The 20,061-nt window shown below is 38.0% G+C and overlaps 8 protein-coding genes across 8 annotated transcripts; 3 read left to right on the top strand and 5 right to left on the bottom strand.

The window, feature by feature from the left end:
- Window positions 1-130: 130 nt before the first annotated feature.
- SOCG_04861 (uncharacterized protein) lies at window positions 131-1,044 on the bottom strand (the record flags this gene model as incomplete). Its single annotated transcript, XM_013164008.1, has 4 exons — window positions 131-502; window positions 548-667; window positions 723-862; window positions 921-1,044. The coding sequence occupies 4 exons, from the start codon at window positions 1,042-1,044 to the stop codon at window positions 131-133; spliced, it is 756 nt and encodes a 251-aa protein (XP_013019462.1).
- A 689-nt stretch (window positions 1,045-1,733) lies between these two features.
- Window positions 1,734-2,144, top strand: SOCG_04860 (BC10 family protein; the record flags this gene model as incomplete). Its single annotated transcript, XM_013164007.1, has 2 exons — window positions 1,734-1,840; window positions 1,925-2,144. The coding sequence occupies 2 exons, from the start codon at window positions 1,734-1,736 to the stop codon at window positions 2,142-2,144; spliced, it is 327 nt and encodes a 108-aa protein (XP_013019461.1).
- A 385-nt stretch (window positions 2,145-2,529) lies between these two features.
- SOCG_04859 (fungal family protein) lies at window positions 2,530-3,018 on the bottom strand (the record flags this gene model as incomplete). The annotated part of the gene is made up of 1 exon (XM_013164006.1): window positions 2,530-3,018. The coding sequence occupies one exon, from the start codon at window positions 3,016-3,018 to the stop codon at window positions 2,530-2,532; it is 489 nt and encodes a 162-aa protein (XP_013019460.1).
- A 323-nt stretch (window positions 3,019-3,341) lies between these two features.
- SOCG_04858 (DNA polymerase alpha accessory factor Mcl1) lies at window positions 3,342-6,519 on the bottom strand (the record flags this gene model as incomplete). The annotated part of the gene is made up of 3 exons (XM_013164005.1): window positions 5,726-6,519; window positions 5,511-5,662; window positions 3,342-5,457 (listed from the first exon to the last, which is right to left on the bottom strand). Exons 1-3 carry the CDS (start codon window positions 5,915-5,917, stop codon window positions 3,342-3,344), a joined length of 2,460 nt encoding a protein of 819 aa, XP_013019459.1. The 5' UTR covers window positions 5,918-6,519.
- Window positions 6,520-6,538: 19 nt separating this feature from the next.
- On the top strand, window positions 6,539-8,450 carry SOCG_04857 (DNA-directed RNA polymerase III complex subunit Rpc82; the record flags this gene model as incomplete). The annotated part of the gene is made up of 3 exons (XM_013164004.1): window positions 6,539-6,604; window positions 6,666-7,545; window positions 7,624-8,450. 3 exons carry the CDS (start codon window positions 6,539-6,541, stop codon window positions 8,448-8,450), a joined length of 1,773 nt encoding a protein of 590 aa, XP_013019458.1.
- Window positions 8,451-8,618: 168 nt separating this feature from the next.
- On the bottom strand, window positions 8,619-10,955 carry SOCG_04856 (chitinase; the record flags this gene model as incomplete). The annotated part of the gene is made up of 1 exon (XM_013164003.1): window positions 8,619-10,955. One exon carries the CDS (start codon window positions 10,953-10,955, stop codon window positions 8,619-8,621), a length of 2,337 nt encoding a protein of 778 aa, XP_013019457.1.
- Window positions 10,956-13,185: 2,230 nt separating this feature from the next.
- On the top strand, window positions 13,186-16,578 carry SOCG_04855 (glycerophosphoryl diester phosphodiesterase Gde1; the record flags this gene model as incomplete). Its single annotated transcript, XM_013164002.1, has 1 exon — window positions 13,186-16,578. The coding sequence occupies one exon, from the start codon at window positions 13,186-13,188 to the stop codon at window positions 16,576-16,578; it is 3,393 nt and encodes a 1,130-aa protein (XP_013019456.1).
- A 107-nt stretch (window positions 16,579-16,685) lies between these two features.
- On the bottom strand, window positions 16,686-18,870 carry SOCG_04854 (Holliday junction resolvase subunit Eme1; the record flags this gene model as incomplete). Its single annotated transcript, XM_013164001.1, has 3 exons — window positions 16,686-18,600; window positions 18,656-18,744; window positions 18,790-18,870. 3 exons carry the CDS (start codon window positions 18,868-18,870, stop codon window positions 16,686-16,688), a joined length of 2,085 nt encoding a protein of 694 aa, XP_013019455.1.
- Window positions 18,871-20,061: the final 1,191 nt, after the last annotated feature.

The raw sequence follows: 20,061 nt of genomic DNA, 5'->3' as shown, positions 1-20,061 counted from the left end.
TTTACCAATTTGGATGTTCAAAAGTAGAAGATAGTTGCAGTACGGAAAGTGTTATAATATTCATTTATGGATACCGCTTGTGGACAGTATCCTCTATGCATATATGACAGTGTAGAATGTTGGAAGTTGTTTACTCCGACTCGGTCTCGCTGGTTTCTCCTGATGTTTTCCCTGTTTCATGGATTTCATACTCTTCGGATGTTGTTTCTTGGTTTTCTAAAGTATCTGTTGGAGAATATGAGTTTACGGATGGTGATTCCTCTTTGACTTTAGGTATAGAGCTTTCCTTTATGGGAGACTCTAGGTCTTCATTGTACTCCTCTTCTAAAGAAGAACCACTTTGATCACCTCTTTCTTTCTTCTTGGCATCCTTAATTAACTCCTGAAACTTCAGTAGTAAGAGTCGTTCTCTCATACGAAATTCCTCTTCTAGGTCGCGAGCGTGTTGTACTACCTGTACCATTTCTTCTTCCTGATGGGCTAGTCTGGCAAAAGCAACATCCTAAAATAAATCTGTTAGTTCTAATATAACAAATTAGTTTAATACTTGTATAACATTACTGCACTCCCACAACGAGCAAAACAACGTTTCAGGATCAAGCGATTGCTTGGCTAATTCGAACCAAGCAACCCGCAAAGGAAAAGGATCGATGATCAAAATGTATATCTAAGAAATTTTTAGAAAAATCTTCAAACATAGAACAAATTGCCTCTGAACTTACTCGACAAATGTCCTCTAGCAACACTGGTTGCAGTTTAAATTTGGAATTCGATACTCCAGAAAGCAATTTTTCAATTACAGCAGGAGTTAAAGACTCTATAGGTCGGTTGGACTGTAGGTTTCGAAACTCTTGGTTTTTGTCTGCCGTTCTTGTGTCAGCTCCATAGATTGTTTCAATCCTAAATCCAACATTCCATACCTTGTAAAATAAACATGCTATTTGAGCTCATAACAGTTAAACTGACTGAAGAGTCATCCTCAAAATTCGATATAAGAACTAATGGTTCATCCTTAGAATCACGGAGTGCTACAAAGTATTTCATTCGTAATGCAAGACATGAATATCGCAGAAATCAAAGGAATAATTATGATGATAATATAACTCTATATCGTAAAGTCGTTCTACTAAAATCCGATATTTTAGCCTTGATAATTCAGTTAAGCCCACAGTGTCGAATGGGTCTATCGTATAAGTGAAAAAGGACAAATCAATTCAAACTAAATGATTTCAAAATAGAAGAAGAAAAGAAAACAAGCCCTACTCATGAAATTGTCAAGCGTTAACGTACTTGTCACTGTAATTTACGCAAACTGTTTGGAAATGCCTATCATACTAGCAGATTTATTGAAATATCATCTGCTAGTATCATAGTCAGAACTTTCTCTTAGATTTTGCTGTGTTCAGCTTAATTGCTGAATATAATCCAATGGAGAATTAAATTCTTATGATTCTGATAGAACCAGGAGAAGGATAAATTTTATTCGAGTATGGCTTCATAGCAAAAGTCCACGGTTTGAAGTGACATATCAGTTTCATTAAAGAGGCGATGAAAACTGCAAACATCAAAAGAAAAACATTCAATTTTCTATATTTTTGATGAAAGCATAACAGAATGTCATTTCTTATTTTTATACAAGTAGCCAAATGTGTGTTACCTCAAGTAGTAGCTAAAAATGTTTAAGGTCCTATTTTCACTGCTACTTACTTGCACTCCGCCAAAGACACACGAATATGTTATGTCTTAGATATTTTATTCCTATGCTTCTGGTTGCTAATGCAGCGCCTTATGTTTTTTATCCAGTATTTATTTTGGCTACAATTGCTCGAAAATACCCATGGTACGTACATGCCATTGTTTGTGCAAACTGAAGGCAAACATGACTAGAGATACATTATTCATTTTATGCTAACACATCGGATAGCCCTTACTGTATGATTATTTTGGCCATCTTAGTCAATACAAGGAGCCTTTGGAGCGATTCACCTTTTTTTACACTAAGTCGGTACATGTTTGATCCAAAGCCTTTTCCCAAAGAATTCAGCGAAGCTGGTTACAGGTTAATAAGACTTTCTTGGTTACAATGGGTCACTGGTATACGTACGTTTCACATTCCATGGCTGGATGTCACTGTTAAGATGTAACAATTGGTGAATGATCTTAAAAATTATATTCGGAAAAATAATCTAAAGCTGATTTCCATTCCAGAAGAAATCTCATGTTTGTTTACAAAAAAAAAAGAAAAGAAAATCACTTTCTCGTTTTATTTAATAACGGACTTCCGCATTTTTGGTAACCAGTTCCCTAACCATAAAACCTTTTATTTCTATCTAGATTTCTTAAATTTTGCACATGATTCGATTGCTTGTTCATTTGCGTGTTCTATTATTTTCAGCTGTACATTTTCGTCAAAACAAAATACTGTTTGCTTTTTTCCTACCGTGAAGCAAAACCATTGTTGTTTCATATCATGGTAAGGATCTCTTGACCACATGTTCATTTCAAAGTCTCGAAAGCATAGAAACATGCTTATTTCCGTTTATTAAGTCTTTTATACAGGTCAAATCCAGACCCTTGATTTATATTGCGTTTAGATTTATTGGCAACCTGAATCCTTGAATCCTCATCCTCATCCTCACTTTCGTCAGCGACATCGTCTTCTTTCAATTTACCTTTTTCATCCGTTTCTCTTTTCCTTTTTTGAGGAGATTGTTCTCCATTAGTTTTTACCGGCTCCTTCTTTTGCAATTGCCGTTCGATATTTTTCCTCAGCGCTGCTGGAAGACTTTTCATTCGCTCATTTTTAAAAGCTACCTGGGGACTGGTGGATGACTCCTTGGCCGTTGCCCCTAGTCCTAAACGCGTTGGTCTTGCTTGCAAGTTGGTATTGTCATTAGTGCTATCATCGTCAATCGATTGACTTCCTTCTCCTAACCATGAGTTAATTAATTTCCTAGAAACTCCTATTGATGCTTGAAATTGATTAGAAAGTACCGATGCATCCTTTTCTTGTTCCATCCTCAATGCATGTATGTTTGGTCAGTGTTGACAAAATTTGTTTTACTAGTCTTATGGTATGCTATAAGGAGACTTAACGAAGGCTGACAAGAACTGTTTTTTTTGATGTAAAATAAAAAAGAATGAAGCTTTTAAATAATGCATGGCAAGACTGATTTAACAAACACTGTTAAAGCAAAGCTGTAAAACCATTTAAAGGAAAGTTTGTATTGTAATGTTATAGCTAGATGTTTAATAAAGTATAGGTTCACATTTAGCAACGCACAAGTGATAAAAAAAATAAAAGAGTGAATCATCCGTAGTAATATACAAAGAGTAAACAATTAAGCAGCAGGAAGAAGAGTTCCAATTTTTTCAGCAACTTGGGTAAGGGAATGATGCAGCGCAATTTTCTGAGCTGCCAATATGCTAGGTGTTCTCCGTAAAGCTTTTGTTAAATCCAGAATACGTTCAAGTTTTTCTTCTAAACAAGCCTTTTGAATTAGTTGTAATAGAGCTTTGTCAATATTAGCTTCAAGCCTTGTAACCTGAAGCTGCTGTTCTTCGTTAACATCTCCTTTCTTAATTCCTTCTTCGGTTATTGTCAACAAAATTGCATTTCTAAGTTGCAGTTCCTCTAATGCAGGAACTGAGGTAGGAGCATCAGGAGTCACTACAGTACAGGGTATGCGGAATGGAAATTCAGTAAACATAGGACGAGGGAAGTAGGGATAACGAGCGTTTCCCTTCAAAAGGATACAGTGAAATTGATTATCTGCTACTGTCACGGGCCAGTAGGATTCTTGTCTCGACTTACGACGTTCCATTTCATTTGTATCCAGTACAGGCGTCCATTTGGCCTGGCCAGGAGTTCTCCAATGAAGCAAGACCAAAAGAATACCGTTGGAATCGAACATATATGGATCACCAACATCTGAAAAGAAAATACTTTGAAGTTCCCCATTAGGTGGGAGTGCTAAACCATCATTCGATTGGTAGACATAGTTTTTGCTTGTGTCTTCAATTGTGTACACCAATTGAGGGGTTCCATCAGCGGCAGGGCCGCCGTTCGCAACTATCATAACAAGATCTTGAAAAGCAGAGCAAGCAACAAAAGGTAGTTGCTTACTTCTATACATACTTATAGGAAAGCCTGTTCGAGAATAAATACGCACATAGCCGCTTGTTGTACAAACAACAATTACGTTTGAGCTCAGCGTTATGCTAACAGGGCTTTCATCTTCCATTGGAAGCATTAATGCCCATTCAGATCGCCGAGACCAATCCACGTGAGGTTTATAGTAAATAACACCTGGTGATTGCTCCGTAGCTGGAGCGGAAAACAAAGCTCCTTCTTCATCCAAGCAAGCCGTTTCAAATTTTTGATCATCCGGAAAATGATATCTTCTGTGATTAGTCTCGTCGTGAAATTCGACGGTAATTGTGTTGTGGCCGTCGTCCTGTTGAACGGTCCAAATGAAACCTACTAAATTCAGACACAAGTAACGTCTGTTCCCTTGCCATGGAGTACTTCCAGCGTAAACTGGCTTGTGGACGGCGGAATGCAAAAGACGACGTTTTTTCGTAGCATCATCAGCGGTAACAGGCTGCTGATCGCGTGTTGAACGTGCTTTCCTCTTCTTTGCAAGTTCTAATTCACGATCATCCACAATGTAATTATCACCGTCTAAATCGAATGGATCACCTAATGCATCTTCATTTAAATCACCAAAATCTTCTTCCCCGTTTGTGATGCCACCAGCAAGGGCGGCATCGTCGTTGGTATTCTGACTTCCATAGAGATTTTCTTCTGCCTCATCCAAAAAAATACGTTTCTTGTGACCATTCTTAAGCTGGTTTCTGTTTTGAAAATCGGCATCTGTGATAGTTTCTGACAAAGGAATAGCCTCTGGACAATTGTAAAGCACGCCTTGATTTGTAGTAAACGACAAAACATTAGCAAAAGGTTGCCAAGCCAAAGAAACAACATTCTGATAATGATGTTCAGATACTATTTCTTTTGAATAAGTATCCCATATTAATATACCCGAGTCGCGGAAAGAAGCTGCCAAGAAACGACCATTACTTGACCAAGCAACATCTGTTATGGAAGAATAATTTTCTTTCGGAGAAAGTTTGTATAAAGCAAGCCAATCATCAGTGGATATGACAGATACTTGGTTTTCAGAGTCGGCAACAGCGAATGTGCCATCAAAAGGGTGCCAAATTGCCTTACTGGTAAGATCAGAATCACCCTCAACGGACAAGATAGTATTTGTTAAAAATTTCACGAGATTTCTGGATTGAGCATCATAAAAATATAATATACCGTTGCAGCTGGATATGGCAAGAAACTTCTCATTCGGACTGAATGATACGTGTTTATTTGAAGTTTTGGAAGGTCGCAAAGAATGAATTTGAGTTAATTCTTTTGTATTGACAAGCTTTACCGCTGTTTCACTAACATTGTTAATTTCATCCGAATTGTAATGATAATAAGTCGTAACACGTACTCACTTGAAATAGCTACCCAATTTCCATCTGTAGAATATGCAATATCACGCACAGGAAGTGTCGTCCTGGCTAGCAAAGTATGTTCTGAAGAGTTATTGATGGGATATACACATATTGTCGCGTCTTCAGAGCATGTACAAAAATGGGTTTTCTAAAATGATACGATTAGACAGATTGTATAAACTAATTTAGAAGCCTATTTAAAGCGACGTACAGAAACAGCAATTCCAGTAATCGGATCTTGATGGTTGTCTATGGATTCAGGTTCTTCATCAGAACCAACCTGAAACTTTCTTATAACCAGATTGGACCCAACTGTGAGTAAATAAGTGCCGTCTAGCGTATATGCAAGCCTAGTCAATCCATCGGTATGTGCATATCGGGGCACAAGTCGATTTCCTGCCATTGTAGCAGACGAAGAAAGCAACCCTTGGTGGAAATGTTAATTAGGACATCGCTCCATCTCTTTAGTCAACAATAAAAATGAATCCATAAAAAGAGGAAGAGAAACATTGCTACTTGTCGTCTATTTAATTAAAAAGTAGTCTTCTATTGTTGACAACTGTCCTGCTATGAACTACAATTTTTGCAACAAAGAAGGTCGTGAAACATACCTCACGAAGCAAATCGCAGCAAAATTGGAATTCGGAAATAGAAATGCATTCCAGTACTTAGATGAACAATTCCACAGGGCTTGTCTGCATGCACGAAAAAGGGTAAGCTGTCCAATCAACGTTCATTCCATACTCGTTTCCTACAGTTGAGCACCTAATTGTTCCTGCACATATTTATAAAGAAATTATAAAGAGATTATCATACTGGAACAATAGAATTACCAGCAAGAGGAACAACTGAAGATAGTTGTTTACTAGTGCAAAAATTCTTAGTTTTGTTCCTCTGCGCTAACCTATATAAAACGGTTTAACATCGCTTCGGTATTTGAAAATCGAGGTTTCGTCGCCAAATTCCTTTTGACCATAAACACTACTTAAGCAATTTGCATGTTTGAGTAGTGGTGGATGCAAGGATGTCACAGTATGCAGTTGGGCTGTGCGAAATCCTAGTGGACGAGTTTTTTGGAGAATGCTGTTCGGTATGTTTGAGTGAAAAAATTGAAGATGTCGTGCAGAAGCTGACTCGATGATTGTTAATAGGAAGTAGCAAGTATTTTACTTCGTCATGGACGAATGAATTTGCCAATGATTATGAAACGGACAAGCCTTCCAGGGTCAAAAATCCGGCAGGCTCTTGCTAGTCTAATGCAGCATCATATGGTCTTGTTCGTTACGGCCATTGAACAGCTTCGAGAAGTGACATATTATGAGGCTCAATGGCAAGAAATGTATAATTTAATAAGGAAGGGGAAGGATGTTTATTCGGTTTCGCAGAAATTAAATCAAGAAACGGCCTCCATTGCCAAATTTGTAAGTACGCAGGGTCGTGCACGTGTGCAAGATGTTTATGCTGCGTTTGGGAAGACGCCAGATGGAACGGATGAGGAAAGCCGCTTGCTACAACAAAATATTACTGATCTAATATACTTGAAATATTTTGTGGTCGTGCAGCCTCGACATTTAATTCCGGTTGGTGACCAGGAAATGCAACTTCGCATCAAATTCCTCGAGCAGCGTAAGTCAGAAAACGTATCTGAAATAAAGAAGAATCGTGAAGTGAATGACTCTGTAGCTCTCGAAATGGCCCAGCTCCAGTCAAGCGACATGGCCGAAAATCAAGGTCTTATTAGAAAACCGAAAGATTCGATTCCTCGACCCGCCAAACGAAAGCGAAGAAATGTCACCACTTCTTCAATGACAGGAGATATGAACGAAATTTTGGATGACGAAAATAGTATTTTGCTTCCAGATCCGGCTGCACATGTACGGATAAATCGTGCAAAATTCTCGTTCTTGGCAAGAAATCAAAGACTTGTACACTGGGCAGAGCGCCGTATAGGAAAAACAACTGCTATCGTATATTCTCATCTACTGGCAGTCTTAGAGTCTAAGTTTGCAGGCTCACCAACTCCTGCTACAAGTATGTGAATTTTAGATTTTAGAGTTTTCATTTTTTAAAAAAATCTTGATTACATCGTTTGGTACTAACATTGTACAGTTTTAACCATTACTACTATGGAACTTACAAGAAATTTTCCAAAGGATATTGATGTTGAATCTTGTTTTGCAAAAAGCTCCAACGTAAGAAAACCCTCTGCAAAAGCTGCTCTCGACCAGCTCGACGAGTTGGAAATGGATGAACAGGAAGAAGAGGATGAAGATTATGAAGAAAACGTCGATGAGGAGCGTAATAACAAAAGCAAAGTGTTAGTACAACATTTGGAGTTATTGGCAGATACTTCCTTGAGATTTATCACAAGAGTGGGGAACAGAGGCATGGGAGAATGGAAAATAGACTTTGCTTACTTAACAAATATGCTTCGTGCTGTGGAATTCGAAAATATATTAGACGAAAAACTTGGTGACAGAGCAACTAGACTATTACGGATTATAAAGGATAAAGGAAAAATCGAGGAAAAACAGTTAGCAAATATAGCCTTACTACGACAAAAAGATCTACGAACTGTTCTTCAATCTATGGCTGAAATGGGAGCCCTAGAATTGCAGGAAGTTCCAAGGAGTTCTGACCGTGCACCTTCAAAAACTTTTTATCTTTGGTTCCATCGGCCAGAACGCGCTTACTCTATTTTTTTGGATCAACTATATGAAGTAATCGCAAAAATGTTTCACCGACTTCGGGACGAACGGGCTCAAAGGTCGCAATTAATAGATAAGGCTGAACGTATAGATATAAAAGGTAAAGAAGAAGAATATCTGCAAAAATTCGAACAAGCTGAGTTGAAAAGGTTGCGCTCATATGAGGAAAAGCTCTTATTACAAGCTTCCCGTTTGGACGAATTAATATTAATTTTTAGGGACGAATAATAAATGGACTTTATTTTGGGTGAATTTACAAACATATGCCAAAACATGTAAGCAAATAACGTATTAAAACAGTATAAATAGGTAATTCTATTATAAATATTCCGAAATAACAAAAAGTAAACAAAGAACTGAAGATCTATTGACGTGACAACGAAATTCTTATGCAGTTCAATAAGGGGCTGATGCTTGAGTGATAATTGTGCTCCATGTAGCTGAAGGTAATGGACTTGCAGTAGCTCTAGTATTAACGTTACGTTTATTAAAGTCGCCTCCCGTTGGCATTAAAACTGAAAATCCATTGATATTCGACCAAGCGAACCCATCAGGAACTCTGAAAGTAGAGAAAGCCGTCAGATACCACAGTCCAGCTGAGTCCACATTCGAATTGACGCTGTTACTAGTAGCAATAGGCATTGAGGTATATGTATTTGAAGAGAAGCTACTGGTAGAAGAAGCACTGGATGACGATTGAACAGGACTTGAAGAGGGTACCGCTGAAGACCAAGAATTGGAAGGTGTGGCAGAAGAGCTGGAGGAAGGATTCATAGTAGACCAGCTACTAACGGGAGAATTAGAAGAACTTGAAGAAGGCATAGGTGAAGACCAAGAACTGGAAGGTGTGGCAGAAGAGCTGGAGGAAGGATTCATAGTAGTCCAGCTACTAATGGGTGAACTAGAAGAACTTGGAGAGGGCATAGGTGAAGACCAAAAACTAGATGGTGTGGCATAAGAACTGGAAGAAGGATTCATAGTAGACCAGCTACTAATGGGTGACCTAGAAGAACTTGAAGAAGGCATAGGTGAAGACCAAGAACTGGAAGGTGTGGCAGAAGAGCTGGAGGAAGGATTCATAGTAGTCCAGCTACTAACGGGTGAACTAGAAGAACTTGGAGAGGGCATAGGTGAAGACCAAGGATTGTAAGGTGTGGCAGAAGAACTGGAAGAAGGATTCATAGTAGACCAGCTACTACCGGGTGAGCTAGAAGAACTTGGAGAGGGCTCTGCTGAAGACCAAGGATTGTAAGGTGTGGCAGAAGAACTGGAAGAAGGATTCATAGTAGACCAGCTACTAACGGGTGACCTAGAAGAACTTGAAGAGGGCTCTGCTGAAGACCAAGGATTGTAAGGTGTGGCAGAAGAACTGGAAGAAGGATTCATAGTAGACCAGCTACTAACGGGTGACCTAGAAGAACTTGAAGAGGGCTCTGCTGAAGACCAAGGATTGTAAGGTGTGGCAGAAGAACTGGAAGAAGGATTCATAGTAGACCAGCTACTACCGGGTAAGCTAGAAGAACTTGAAGAGGGTACTTGCGAAGGCCGTTTAGTAGAAGGTGACGAAGAAGCGGTAGGGGTAAAAGTACTTGACATACTAGTAGAAGTGGGAATAGGTGTTGAAGAGCTTGGGTTACCCAATCCAGCATTCGGTGCGGTATTTTGATCTCCTATGGTATAATGAGAAGTAAAAGCAACAATGCTATCCGAATCAAAAGTACTCAAGTAAGTGTATGAAGACAATGTCTGAAAAGGCACTTTGTGTGTGAAGGTATTAAAGATGTCAAAAGATTCTGTCATAATACCTCTACGAGCTTCAGAAATTGGTGATGGATTGACTGAAGGCAAAGTTGACTTAAGTAAAGAAGGTGCGGATGATGTTGTCGGTACCGTCGTGTGGGAGTTATCTGAAGTAATCATAGAAGAAGTATAATGAGTAATAATAGAGGCTGAAGTTGATTGAATTGCCACGGTTGAATTAGACTGCGCATTCTTATTAACGTTGAGACTTGATGAAGTACTATTGTGGTTTTCGTTTCCAACACCAATAGAAGAGTTTATTGCGTGCGAGGAAAGAAAAGCAAAATAGCTCTTAGCAGTACCGTTCATCGGCATATTTTCATTGAACCTGGCAATAGGAGTAGCAGTAGACAAATGGTATTTGTGATCGGGATTTGAAGCGAAGATCTGGAAAAATTGTTTTGCAGAAGCAGTGTTAGTAGCATTATTACCTTCACTGACTTCTAAATTAAAGCCATCAACAACAGCTTTTCCAAAAGGACGGTATACGTCTTCACCACCGCCAAAGACATTCCATAATTGGGAAGCAATTTTTGGACCATCCTCTTCATCGTCAAGAGTAGAATTGTCAATTAAACCACCAATGGAAAGCAGTACTTTGATGCCATTCTTCTGACAGGTTTGAATGTCCATCTCCATCTGAGGACAATGTTTCAGGTCTGCATCGTTTGACTTTTCTCCATCGCTGCACAACTTCGAAAAGTCATGAATAGGCCAGCCGCTGGTATTAAAATCAATAACAGAGGATAGAACGACAATATCATTCTTGGAAGACTCACAATAGTTTGCAAGTCGCTTTTGGTCACCGTAGCCAACATCGCTAGATAAATCGAAACTCCAGTAATTAACCACTGAAGATCGATCGCTGACATTTAATGCCCGACTGACTTGGCTTAAGACAGCCAGCACCAGTAAAGAGTATACAAAGTACATTACAAATTTTTTACCCAAAAGTCCAAAAAAGAGTACAAACAAAAATCAAATAATCAAAAAGATTAAAAAGATTTAGAACCTGGAATCTAGAAGATTCAACTAAGACAGACCTCGAAAAGTTTAGGAATTGAGGTAAACAAAAGAAACACCAGACGCGTTGTGTACGAAATCTCTAATCCGACTTTAAGATGACTTACAATTAGATATACAAAGCAAAAATATTCAAATTCTATAATCAGCAAATTTGACCATTGATGACCGATTGCTTGTTATATAATTTACCATTTGACTGTTTACGCGTCGGTTCCTATAGCAACCGATTGTAAATAAACAGTCGCATATGCAAGATTGGTGGTATGTTTCTTAACTCATACTTCGTAGTAAAAATAGACAAAAACGTTTGGTTACATAATTGTCTGATCTTATTATGTTTGCAAATGGTGTATAAAGGCTTTCTTGAAGACATAACTTGCAAGTTGCTTTCGACACGCTTTCCCTCTTGTAGCTTTTTGTACTAGCTCTTACTCGGCAGTTTCGATGAATGAAGGTTGTTATGAACAACGTAAATCATTTTTGTTTTCTGAACATCAGTTTTTACATTGACTTTTAAGAGACCTATGAAGTATGCTTTCTCGAATAGGACAATGTACCCAGTTTTCGTCATTATAATAACCTTCGCTTTTATTATACAATATTGCTATATGCAAAATATAATAAAAACTTAGAAATGAGGCAATTCAGTTAGTAAACAAGACGAGATTTATAGATTTTTGGGAGTTATTTGAATAAAAAGAATCTTGGTAACAACAAATATTCACGGTTCAAAGGGAAGTGAACCATATGTGGTTTTCTCATCCGTACTACGTTTTCTCAAATGTCCTGCCGGTACCCAAAGTACAATAAGATAGAGTTAATAAAAAGAAGAATCACTATAGTTGTTATAAGCCTGCTCTAAGCATTGAGGACGTCAGGTTATAATCTATTCCATTGCTAGTACCAGGAATGCAACCTAAGTAGCTGTTCTAAGAGATGATGATGAGAAGCTAGTAATGAATGTAGACATAACACAAAAACCAATCACTTCTTTCCTTTGTTAGTTTAAAAGGCGATGAAGTAAGCGAACACTAGTAAACTAGGAAACATGTGAAAAGGATTAGGTAAGAAGGAGCTTTAGCTGTGGTCGCCGTAAAAGAAAAGGAAAGGAATTTCTTAACTTTAAAAAAGAAATAAAGGAACCTTTAGTCTATAAAGGAGTATCAAAATTGGCGCACAACCTAGTCTTGCTAATTTTTCGATATCAGGTTACACAGTTCGAGGAAAAAGAAATAGAAGAATACACAACTGTTGATTCTTCTCTGTATAAATTGATTTTTATTCCAATTCAGTTGAATTAGGGCAGTATTCCATACTGCTAGTTGACTTAACATATCAAATAAGGATGAAAGAATCGCGAAATGAAAAGATACAGGAGAATCAAAAGAGATATTTGATATAAATTTGTGATAGCCCCATTATTTTTGTTGTAAAACTATTGTTTTTACTCATTCTTCCCGGTGGTTTCCTTCCTTCGATACCAAAACACACGACTCAATGAAGAATTCATAGTATAAGAGAGCATTTAGGACTCAATCGTAAATTTTATGGTTTTTTGTTTTATTTTTTCACGTCGAAACGAATTGAAGGATCTTAGTTCATAGTATACGACTTTCAGAGTAAATATCGTTTAAATTGTTTGAATATGATACTCTTGCAACACAATACACTGCAATATGCCAGAAATACCTAGCGCAAAGTGAAGTAAATTCTGTTAATTTACCATAACAAACTAGAAGGTGATGATCTCAAAACTTTAAGGCCATGTTGAACTTTGCCTTTCCCATTTTACCTCTGCATACACAATATAACTCTTCTCGAGTTTTGTCAGTCTTTTTTAATAAACTTTTGGATTCATAAGTTTATCTGTTATGAAATTTGGTGAAAGGTAGGTAAATCCTTTTTGTAGCATATGTTTTGATGGATGTTTGGAAAGCAAACATATTGATAGTCAAATTTTGTCAATTCATACGTATAGAATAGGGAATTGAATCACCGAGAAGATGAAGTTTAGTTTTTTCTGTTATAATGTTAAAAGTCACGCTTCTTTGATGAGACGAAACGCGAGACTACAAGGATATATGATATACTACCTTTCTATACTACTAACCATTCTTTATTTTCTTATCCTTATTCCATGCTAACATGCAGTCTCCAATTGGCCCTGATATCAGAATTTGCTGATGAATATGTGGATTATAACGGAATAAAACAAAAAATCCAATACGTGGCTTCCCTCCCACCAAATGAGAAAGAGTATATGCTCCGGGCTTCAGATGGTGTCTATCCTAAGGGTTCCCCAGACGAGATGTTGATTGCAAATTTAGAGAAAGTAGCCAATTTTTTCTCCACAAACATTTCTCAACTCAATGCTTATATTTCTCGTCTCTCGAAAGAGGATGATTTGGAGATTACTCACCAGCACAATGGTTCTTCAAATGAAAGTCAAGAGCGGAATAAGCAGGTAAAGGATTTAGATTTACGATTGCAAAAACTGTCTTCTTTTGCTGAATGGAACAAGTTGGCATTCGAAAAATTATCTACCAAAATGGATAAGCATCTTGGTACTGATCGCGAAACCACGTTTTACGAACGTAAAGTCGTCAAGCTTGATTTTGCCAATTCGGCAAAAATTTACGAAACCCTACTCTCTTTGAAAACATGGGACAATTCTCAGAAAAAGATAGATACTCTAAAAAAGCTAGAGCATATATCTTCAAAACATCCCATAAAGAAAGATTTGCTAGCATACATTCAACAGGATGACGTTAGAGAGATTGCTGAAACTTGTATCAACGCTCCGGAAGCCGTCTTGATTGATATCCTTGCCGCTACTATCGTGGCGGCTGCTAAAGCTTGCATGAGGGAAGTCGTTGGAAGAATGGGACTCCGATCCGAATGTCTCGCTTCTGCTTTACGTCGTGCAGTGAATAACCTAGATGGTTCCGACCATGGAGTGTACTGCTTTTTAGACGTTGTCAAGGACATATGCTCCGTTGTATACTTAGGAAAAGATCATCTTAATACTCTCTTAACACGAATTCTGGCTGTCGAACGGAATAGCAAAGGTCAAACAGTCATGCATTCGGCTGCGGAAGCTGGCTTTGATACGTTATCTAATGAATTCTGTAAAATTATCTCGTCTATCCCTTCAGCCGAACCTTTAAATTGGATGCGTCCATATTGGTTTGATGTTATGCAAGATACCCCTTTGACCTTGGCTATTAGAGGCAATCATGTAAAAGTGTTGCATGCCCTTTTATCTTGTCAGGATAAAAGCACACCTTCGTCGAAACCCGGCCCAATACCACCATTGGTATTGGTATGCTTGGTAGGAGATAACGCGGGATTGATTAAAGAACTCCTAGATGCTGGTTTTAATGTTAACGAACATGATGCAAAAGGAAGTACTGCCTTGCATGCTGCTGTTCGAAATCACCGTCTAAGCTGTGTTAAAATGCTGATCCAATACGGTGCTGATCAAAATATACGGGAGGCCCCCTTCTCATGGACACCACTAATGCTTGCTGGTGCTCTCGGATTTTCAGAAATTATGAAGGTCCTTATTGAATTAGGCTCACCTGTTGATGAAGTTGATGCTTCTGGTTGGACAGCAATGGAACATGCCGTTGTCCGTGGAAATATGGAGGTTCTTGATTTATTGCAGACATCCATTACTTTGAGTGATGGTCCTGTGAATTTGGATTCTTTATCCATAAAACCATCGGGAGCAGAGGTGAGAAGCCGTAAACGCGCTATGGAACTTCAGCCGTCTTCATCAATTGTGATTTTGAGACTCAGTGGCTTAACCGGGCGTATACGTGTCACTCTTGAAGGTGAAGAGACTCAATACCTCTCCGGTAAGGCATCATCTAATATAGGTTCCTCCAAGTCTTCAACAGCTGATTTACCTACCTCTAGTCTTGCGACTAATATACAAGCAAATTCCTTAGACTCATCGGCGTCATCCCGTGAGAAATCCACGAGCTCTAGCGTGGTTATTGACGTACCCCGTTCACATTTTGACAATGTTGGTGAGGTTGATCTGGAAGATGTGGTTGAACCGGATGAAACAGTTGACGACTCCATCTATATGCATTATGAAGCTACCGAGGAGATAAATACCAAGTCTACTGTAGCATCTCCTCCTTATGAGTTAATTTTCACCACGAACAACGTTGAAAAAACCACTGTTTGTATCGACGCCTTAGGCCATAGATCTTTGAAGGTTATTGGCAGAGCATACGCTCAATTAAGTGATTTTATTCCAAGTTTAGGAAAGGATATGCAGTCATTAAGACCGCTTCCTTCCCTTACTTTGTTATCCAGTAAAGGATTAAAACCTATAGCAAAAATTCATGTTGATGCATTAGTGTCTACTATCCCGGATAAAGATGTTCTAAAATTGGGCTCTGAACGCGTTCACGGAGCTAATTCCCTAGAATCGGTTTCAAATATTGATAGATCGGCATTAGAGGATGCCGACGAGTCACCTGCAGCTTCAAAATCTCCTTCGGAATCCGGAAAATCAAGCAGCGTGGAAGTTATAGGACATCGTGGATTAGGAAAAAACCAACCTGATCGCTTGACTTTACAACTTGGTGAAAACACCGTTCAGTCTTTTATCAAAGCTGCTGATTTGGGTGCTTCCTACGTTGAGTTGGATGTTCAACTTACGAAAGACAAAGTTCCTGTGGTTTACCATGATTTTTCTGTAAACGAAACCGGTACCGATACTCAAGTTCATTCTTTAACCTTGGAACAATTTTTGTCAGTTTCACATAGTCCATCTGATAAAAAAATGGCAGATGAATTGCAAGAATACAGTCTTAAACGTCGTCCTCGTGCGTATAGTTCTTCAGTGACAAGATCATCAGATACTCATTTGAACTTATTGAATTTACTGAACTCTCAAGAAGAACATTCGGCTACGAAACATAAGGTTTATAAAGGAAACGCCTTGGGACATAGCATTTGTGCACCATTCAACACTTTGCGAGACATCTTGGAAAAGGTTCCTCAATCGGTAGGATTAAATGTTGAGTTTAAATACCCAATGCTGAGTGAAGCTGAGGAGGAGAATCTTTTACCTGTTGCATATGATTACAACGCATTCGTAGATACCATTCTTTCCGTGATACAAAAGCATGGAGGTCATCGACGTTACATTTTCTCCAGCTTTAATCCAGATGTTTGTATCTTGCTATCCTTGAAATGTTCTGTACCTGTTTTATTCTTAACAGAAGGTGGTACTGCTTTTCGAACTGATGCCAGAGCAGCCTCCCTTAAGAATTCTATGAGATTTGCTGCTCAATGGAATTTGCTTGGTATTGTAAGCGCTTGCGAGCCTTTGATTAAAAGTCCACGCTTGATTAAAGCCGTGAAGCAACTGAAACTGACTTGCTATACATATGGTGTTTTAAACAATGATACAGACAACGTAAGACGCCAGGTCCGATTTGGTGTGGATGCCGTTATTGTCGATAATGTTTTAGCAGTTAGAAAGGCACTTAACGAAGCTGATAACTGATGCATATTAGTCAATCATGTCACTAGTCTACTAAGCAAAGTTAGCAATGAATTTATTTATTTATATGAATGATTTTAAAAAGAATGAATTAGTACACTTGTCAGTGTCTACGGAGCATCATCTTCACTTTTTCTACCCATGAACGTATTAAATATACGGCGGGATAAAGCTGTTCCAAGATTTCTTTCGCTGATGGCCGTAGTGATCATGATATTAGACAAAGATTCTTCACCATTTGCTTTCAAATGCTGAATCAGTTTGGGAATAGATGGAAAGTAATCGCAAATGGCATTCGAAATGTTGGGAGTAACTCTCAGTAGTTGCCTTAGCATAAAGTTGAGCGTATTCTCAGCTCTATCAGCAGATTTTACATGTCCTATTTCCGCTAAAGAAATCCTGGCAGACAAATGAGAAAACTGTTTATATCGTGACAAAGCTATGTCGGAAGTAATGGACACTATCCAATCGGCGGTTTCCTTTTCATCGTTAGAATAGTTCAATAACACATTATGCTGAACATTTATCCTGCAGACTTCACTTTCGAGAACTTCCTTTGTGATTGTCTGATACTTAGAAAGCGACCCAAATAACAAGGGTTTTGTACCGGTATTTACAGCGTTAGCATACTGACGATTGATATCAGATTTGACATTTTTAAAATGACTGGTAACTCCTTCTAAGATAATTATGAGTTTGTTGTTAGGAAATTGAAGTTTGCAGGATTTAATATAATCATCCAATATGTTGTCAGCAATTTTTGTCACGAAATCAGAACAAGGGATTCGATGGAGTGAAAATGGCTCGTTCTGTATATGTTCTGTAACAAAATCGAATCGATTGGCAGCATGGTCAAAAAAAGTGTTGACTTTTCTTTTCCAAGATATAGTGTTTTTCGGTTGTTGCTTCACAGATACGACCTCACAAGAAAAAGGTTGTAAGGTTTCAGAGACTGAAGCTCCCCATAAAGAAGACAAATCTCCATCAGAAAACGATAAAATCATTTCGGATAAACACTCTTCTTTTGTTCTCTTAACCTTATTTATTTTCTGCAATTCTTTATTCTTCTTTCTTTCAGCTTCGTCAAGTTTCTTTTTGGATAAACCAACTTTTCCCATGGTTTTTGATTTCCGTAAAGTATTATGCACTGCTTCTTGATTATCATTGGTAGAACCTTGAAAACTTTTTGAGTAAATATTTTTCAATTTTTTCAGCTTTTGTAAATCATTGCTCTGGGTTAAATGAGATGAGTTATTTGTTGACAGGGCATCAACGGTACGTTTTCGGGAACCTGGGGTGGAAGCTAAATCTACAGTAGGTAAATCAAATAGTAACGGATCTCGGCTACTTTCATGAGAAGTAGGTTTAGAAGAAGAAGAAGAAGAGGACGAATTGGAATCGGTGTTTTTTAAGCCAGAGTCAGTCGGTAGACCCGACAATCCATAATTCCTCTTAATTTGCTTTTCTGAAGACGTTGTCAAAAAATTTTCGTCACTTTCGTCGGTCTGGTTCTGACGCTCCGAATCTGCAAAGCGATTCGAAAGGATACTATATTGTAGTAAATTTTTTTCGCCAAAAAGGGACCCGTCCAGAGCATTTGATAGGCCTTTTGGAGAATTGTTTTTAAAAAGTGAATTACTTGGAGCATCCAAAATGTTTTCATGAAAGGAAGAGGTCTTCTCAGGGGGATCAGGAAGCACTGTGGAATCAACGACTTTGTCACGCAGAGGGGAAGATCCAAAATCAATAGTTTCTGCCTCTCTTTGAAAATTATCCACAACATGTAAATTAGATGGTGGAGTAATTGCAAACAAAGGACTTGTATGAGACACGGACGATGGAGGAGAAGACGATAGAACGATAGGTTCACGAGGAAGTGAGGGAGTTTCAGGTACTTTTCGTGGCTGTGGGGTTAACTTACGCACAGACAAGCGATCGAATTTGGAATTAGATTCACAAGAAGGAATGCCAAGAGCATTTCTGGGACTTGGAAGTAAGTCATCTGAGTCTGAAAAGGTAGAGGTGCTGGATAATAGAGACTGTTAGTATGAAAGCAAAAAAAAGCAAAGAATTCTCTTACAAAACGGATTGAACGAATGCTCCAAGGGGTGCATTTTGCTGGGGCGTTTCCGAGATTGAGATCACATTCGTTTTCGCGGGCAGAGGACTCTAGAAACGGAAAGATTAGAAGCAGAAAACACATCGGACACAAACCTTTATCTGTTGCGAAGAGTCGTCTTGCTCATCAATGTCTGTCTCGGAAGGAATGAGGATAACATCGTTTTGTTTTGACATTCGATTAATAGAAAACGAGCGACTTTGCAGGTTGTGGTAAATGCAATTGGTATGTAAAATAATAAATAAATAAATAAATAAAAACAAGAAAGAAAACGCTTTAAATCGAACAGAAACAAAAGAAAGAAAGACACAGTGAACACCAATGCATAGAACGAAGTCCGACTTAATATGATACTTCTTTAGTAAGATATTGACAAGCAAAAGCATAATCGAAATAAAACTAAGGATTAGGACAGTAATAAAAATTAATAAGTCTTAGACGAAACAAAGGGAATCGTTCTGGTGGAGTCCCTTCGAGTTTTCCTATTTTCTTTGATTTCGTTTGTTTACAATTTGTAATATACAATATTCTCTAGTATTATTTTATTCTTTACCTACAAGTAATATACTTACTGCAGCACTCAGTGAAAGACACACACCCTAGTAAGAGGTGAAGAAGCATGAATGAACAACTGTTTATTCTTCACAGGTATAAAAAAGTGAATTGAGTCTTCTTTTATTTATTTATTTTCAATATTTTGTGAAGGTAATGAGTAAGAAATGAAAATTTTTGCGAATTCTCTGTGTTTTGTTTAAAGCTTTCCTTGTAATCTCTACATAGTTCTTGCTGGAGTGTTATTCCCTCATTTTAGGTAGTTATAAGGATTTCTTCTAGTAGTTTACTTTTAAAAGAAGAATACAAAAGAAACTTGGTTTACAGTGTACTTGTGTCATTATTTATTGAATTTCTTTTTCCTGCTTACACTTTTCTTTTGTTTACCTTTTTTCGCAAACCCGCTTACAATTAAGTTTATATTTTCGGAAGCTTATTGTGTATCTGCGCTTCCTTATTTCTCGTCAACAAGGGGGATCTTCAGATTCCTCGTTAAAGACGAATTGAAGACAACAATTTTAGGGGGCCTTCCTATGCAGGTAACAACTGTAACTGAATTCCATTTTAGTGATATTTGAGTACACCGAAAACGACTGTTAGTGAACCCTCTTCCTGAATTGGGAGTCTTTAAAAAACAAAAATTAACTTCAAAAATAGGTGACTTAATAAAATAAGTTTAAAATTGAGGAAACATCTATATCCATCTGTGGAACTGCTAAAGGGTTTACGGAGCATTATTATCTTGCTTTTTAATATGATACAGTACTCGAAGCGAAAAAGTTTAAAAATTTAGTGTTCTCAGTACTGAAAAACTA

This window comes from Schizosaccharomyces octosporus (genome assembly GCF_000150505.1).
Source record: "Schizosaccharomyces octosporus yFS286 unplaced genomic scaffold supercont6.2, whole genome shotgun sequence".
In the NCBI taxonomy this organism is placed as follows: domain Eukaryota; kingdom Fungi; phylum Ascomycota; class Schizosaccharomycetes; order Schizosaccharomycetales; family Schizosaccharomycetaceae; genus Schizosaccharomyces; species Schizosaccharomyces octosporus.
Note: the sequence above shows the minus strand (reverse complement) of the source record. Positions and strands in the feature narration are given on the sequence as shown.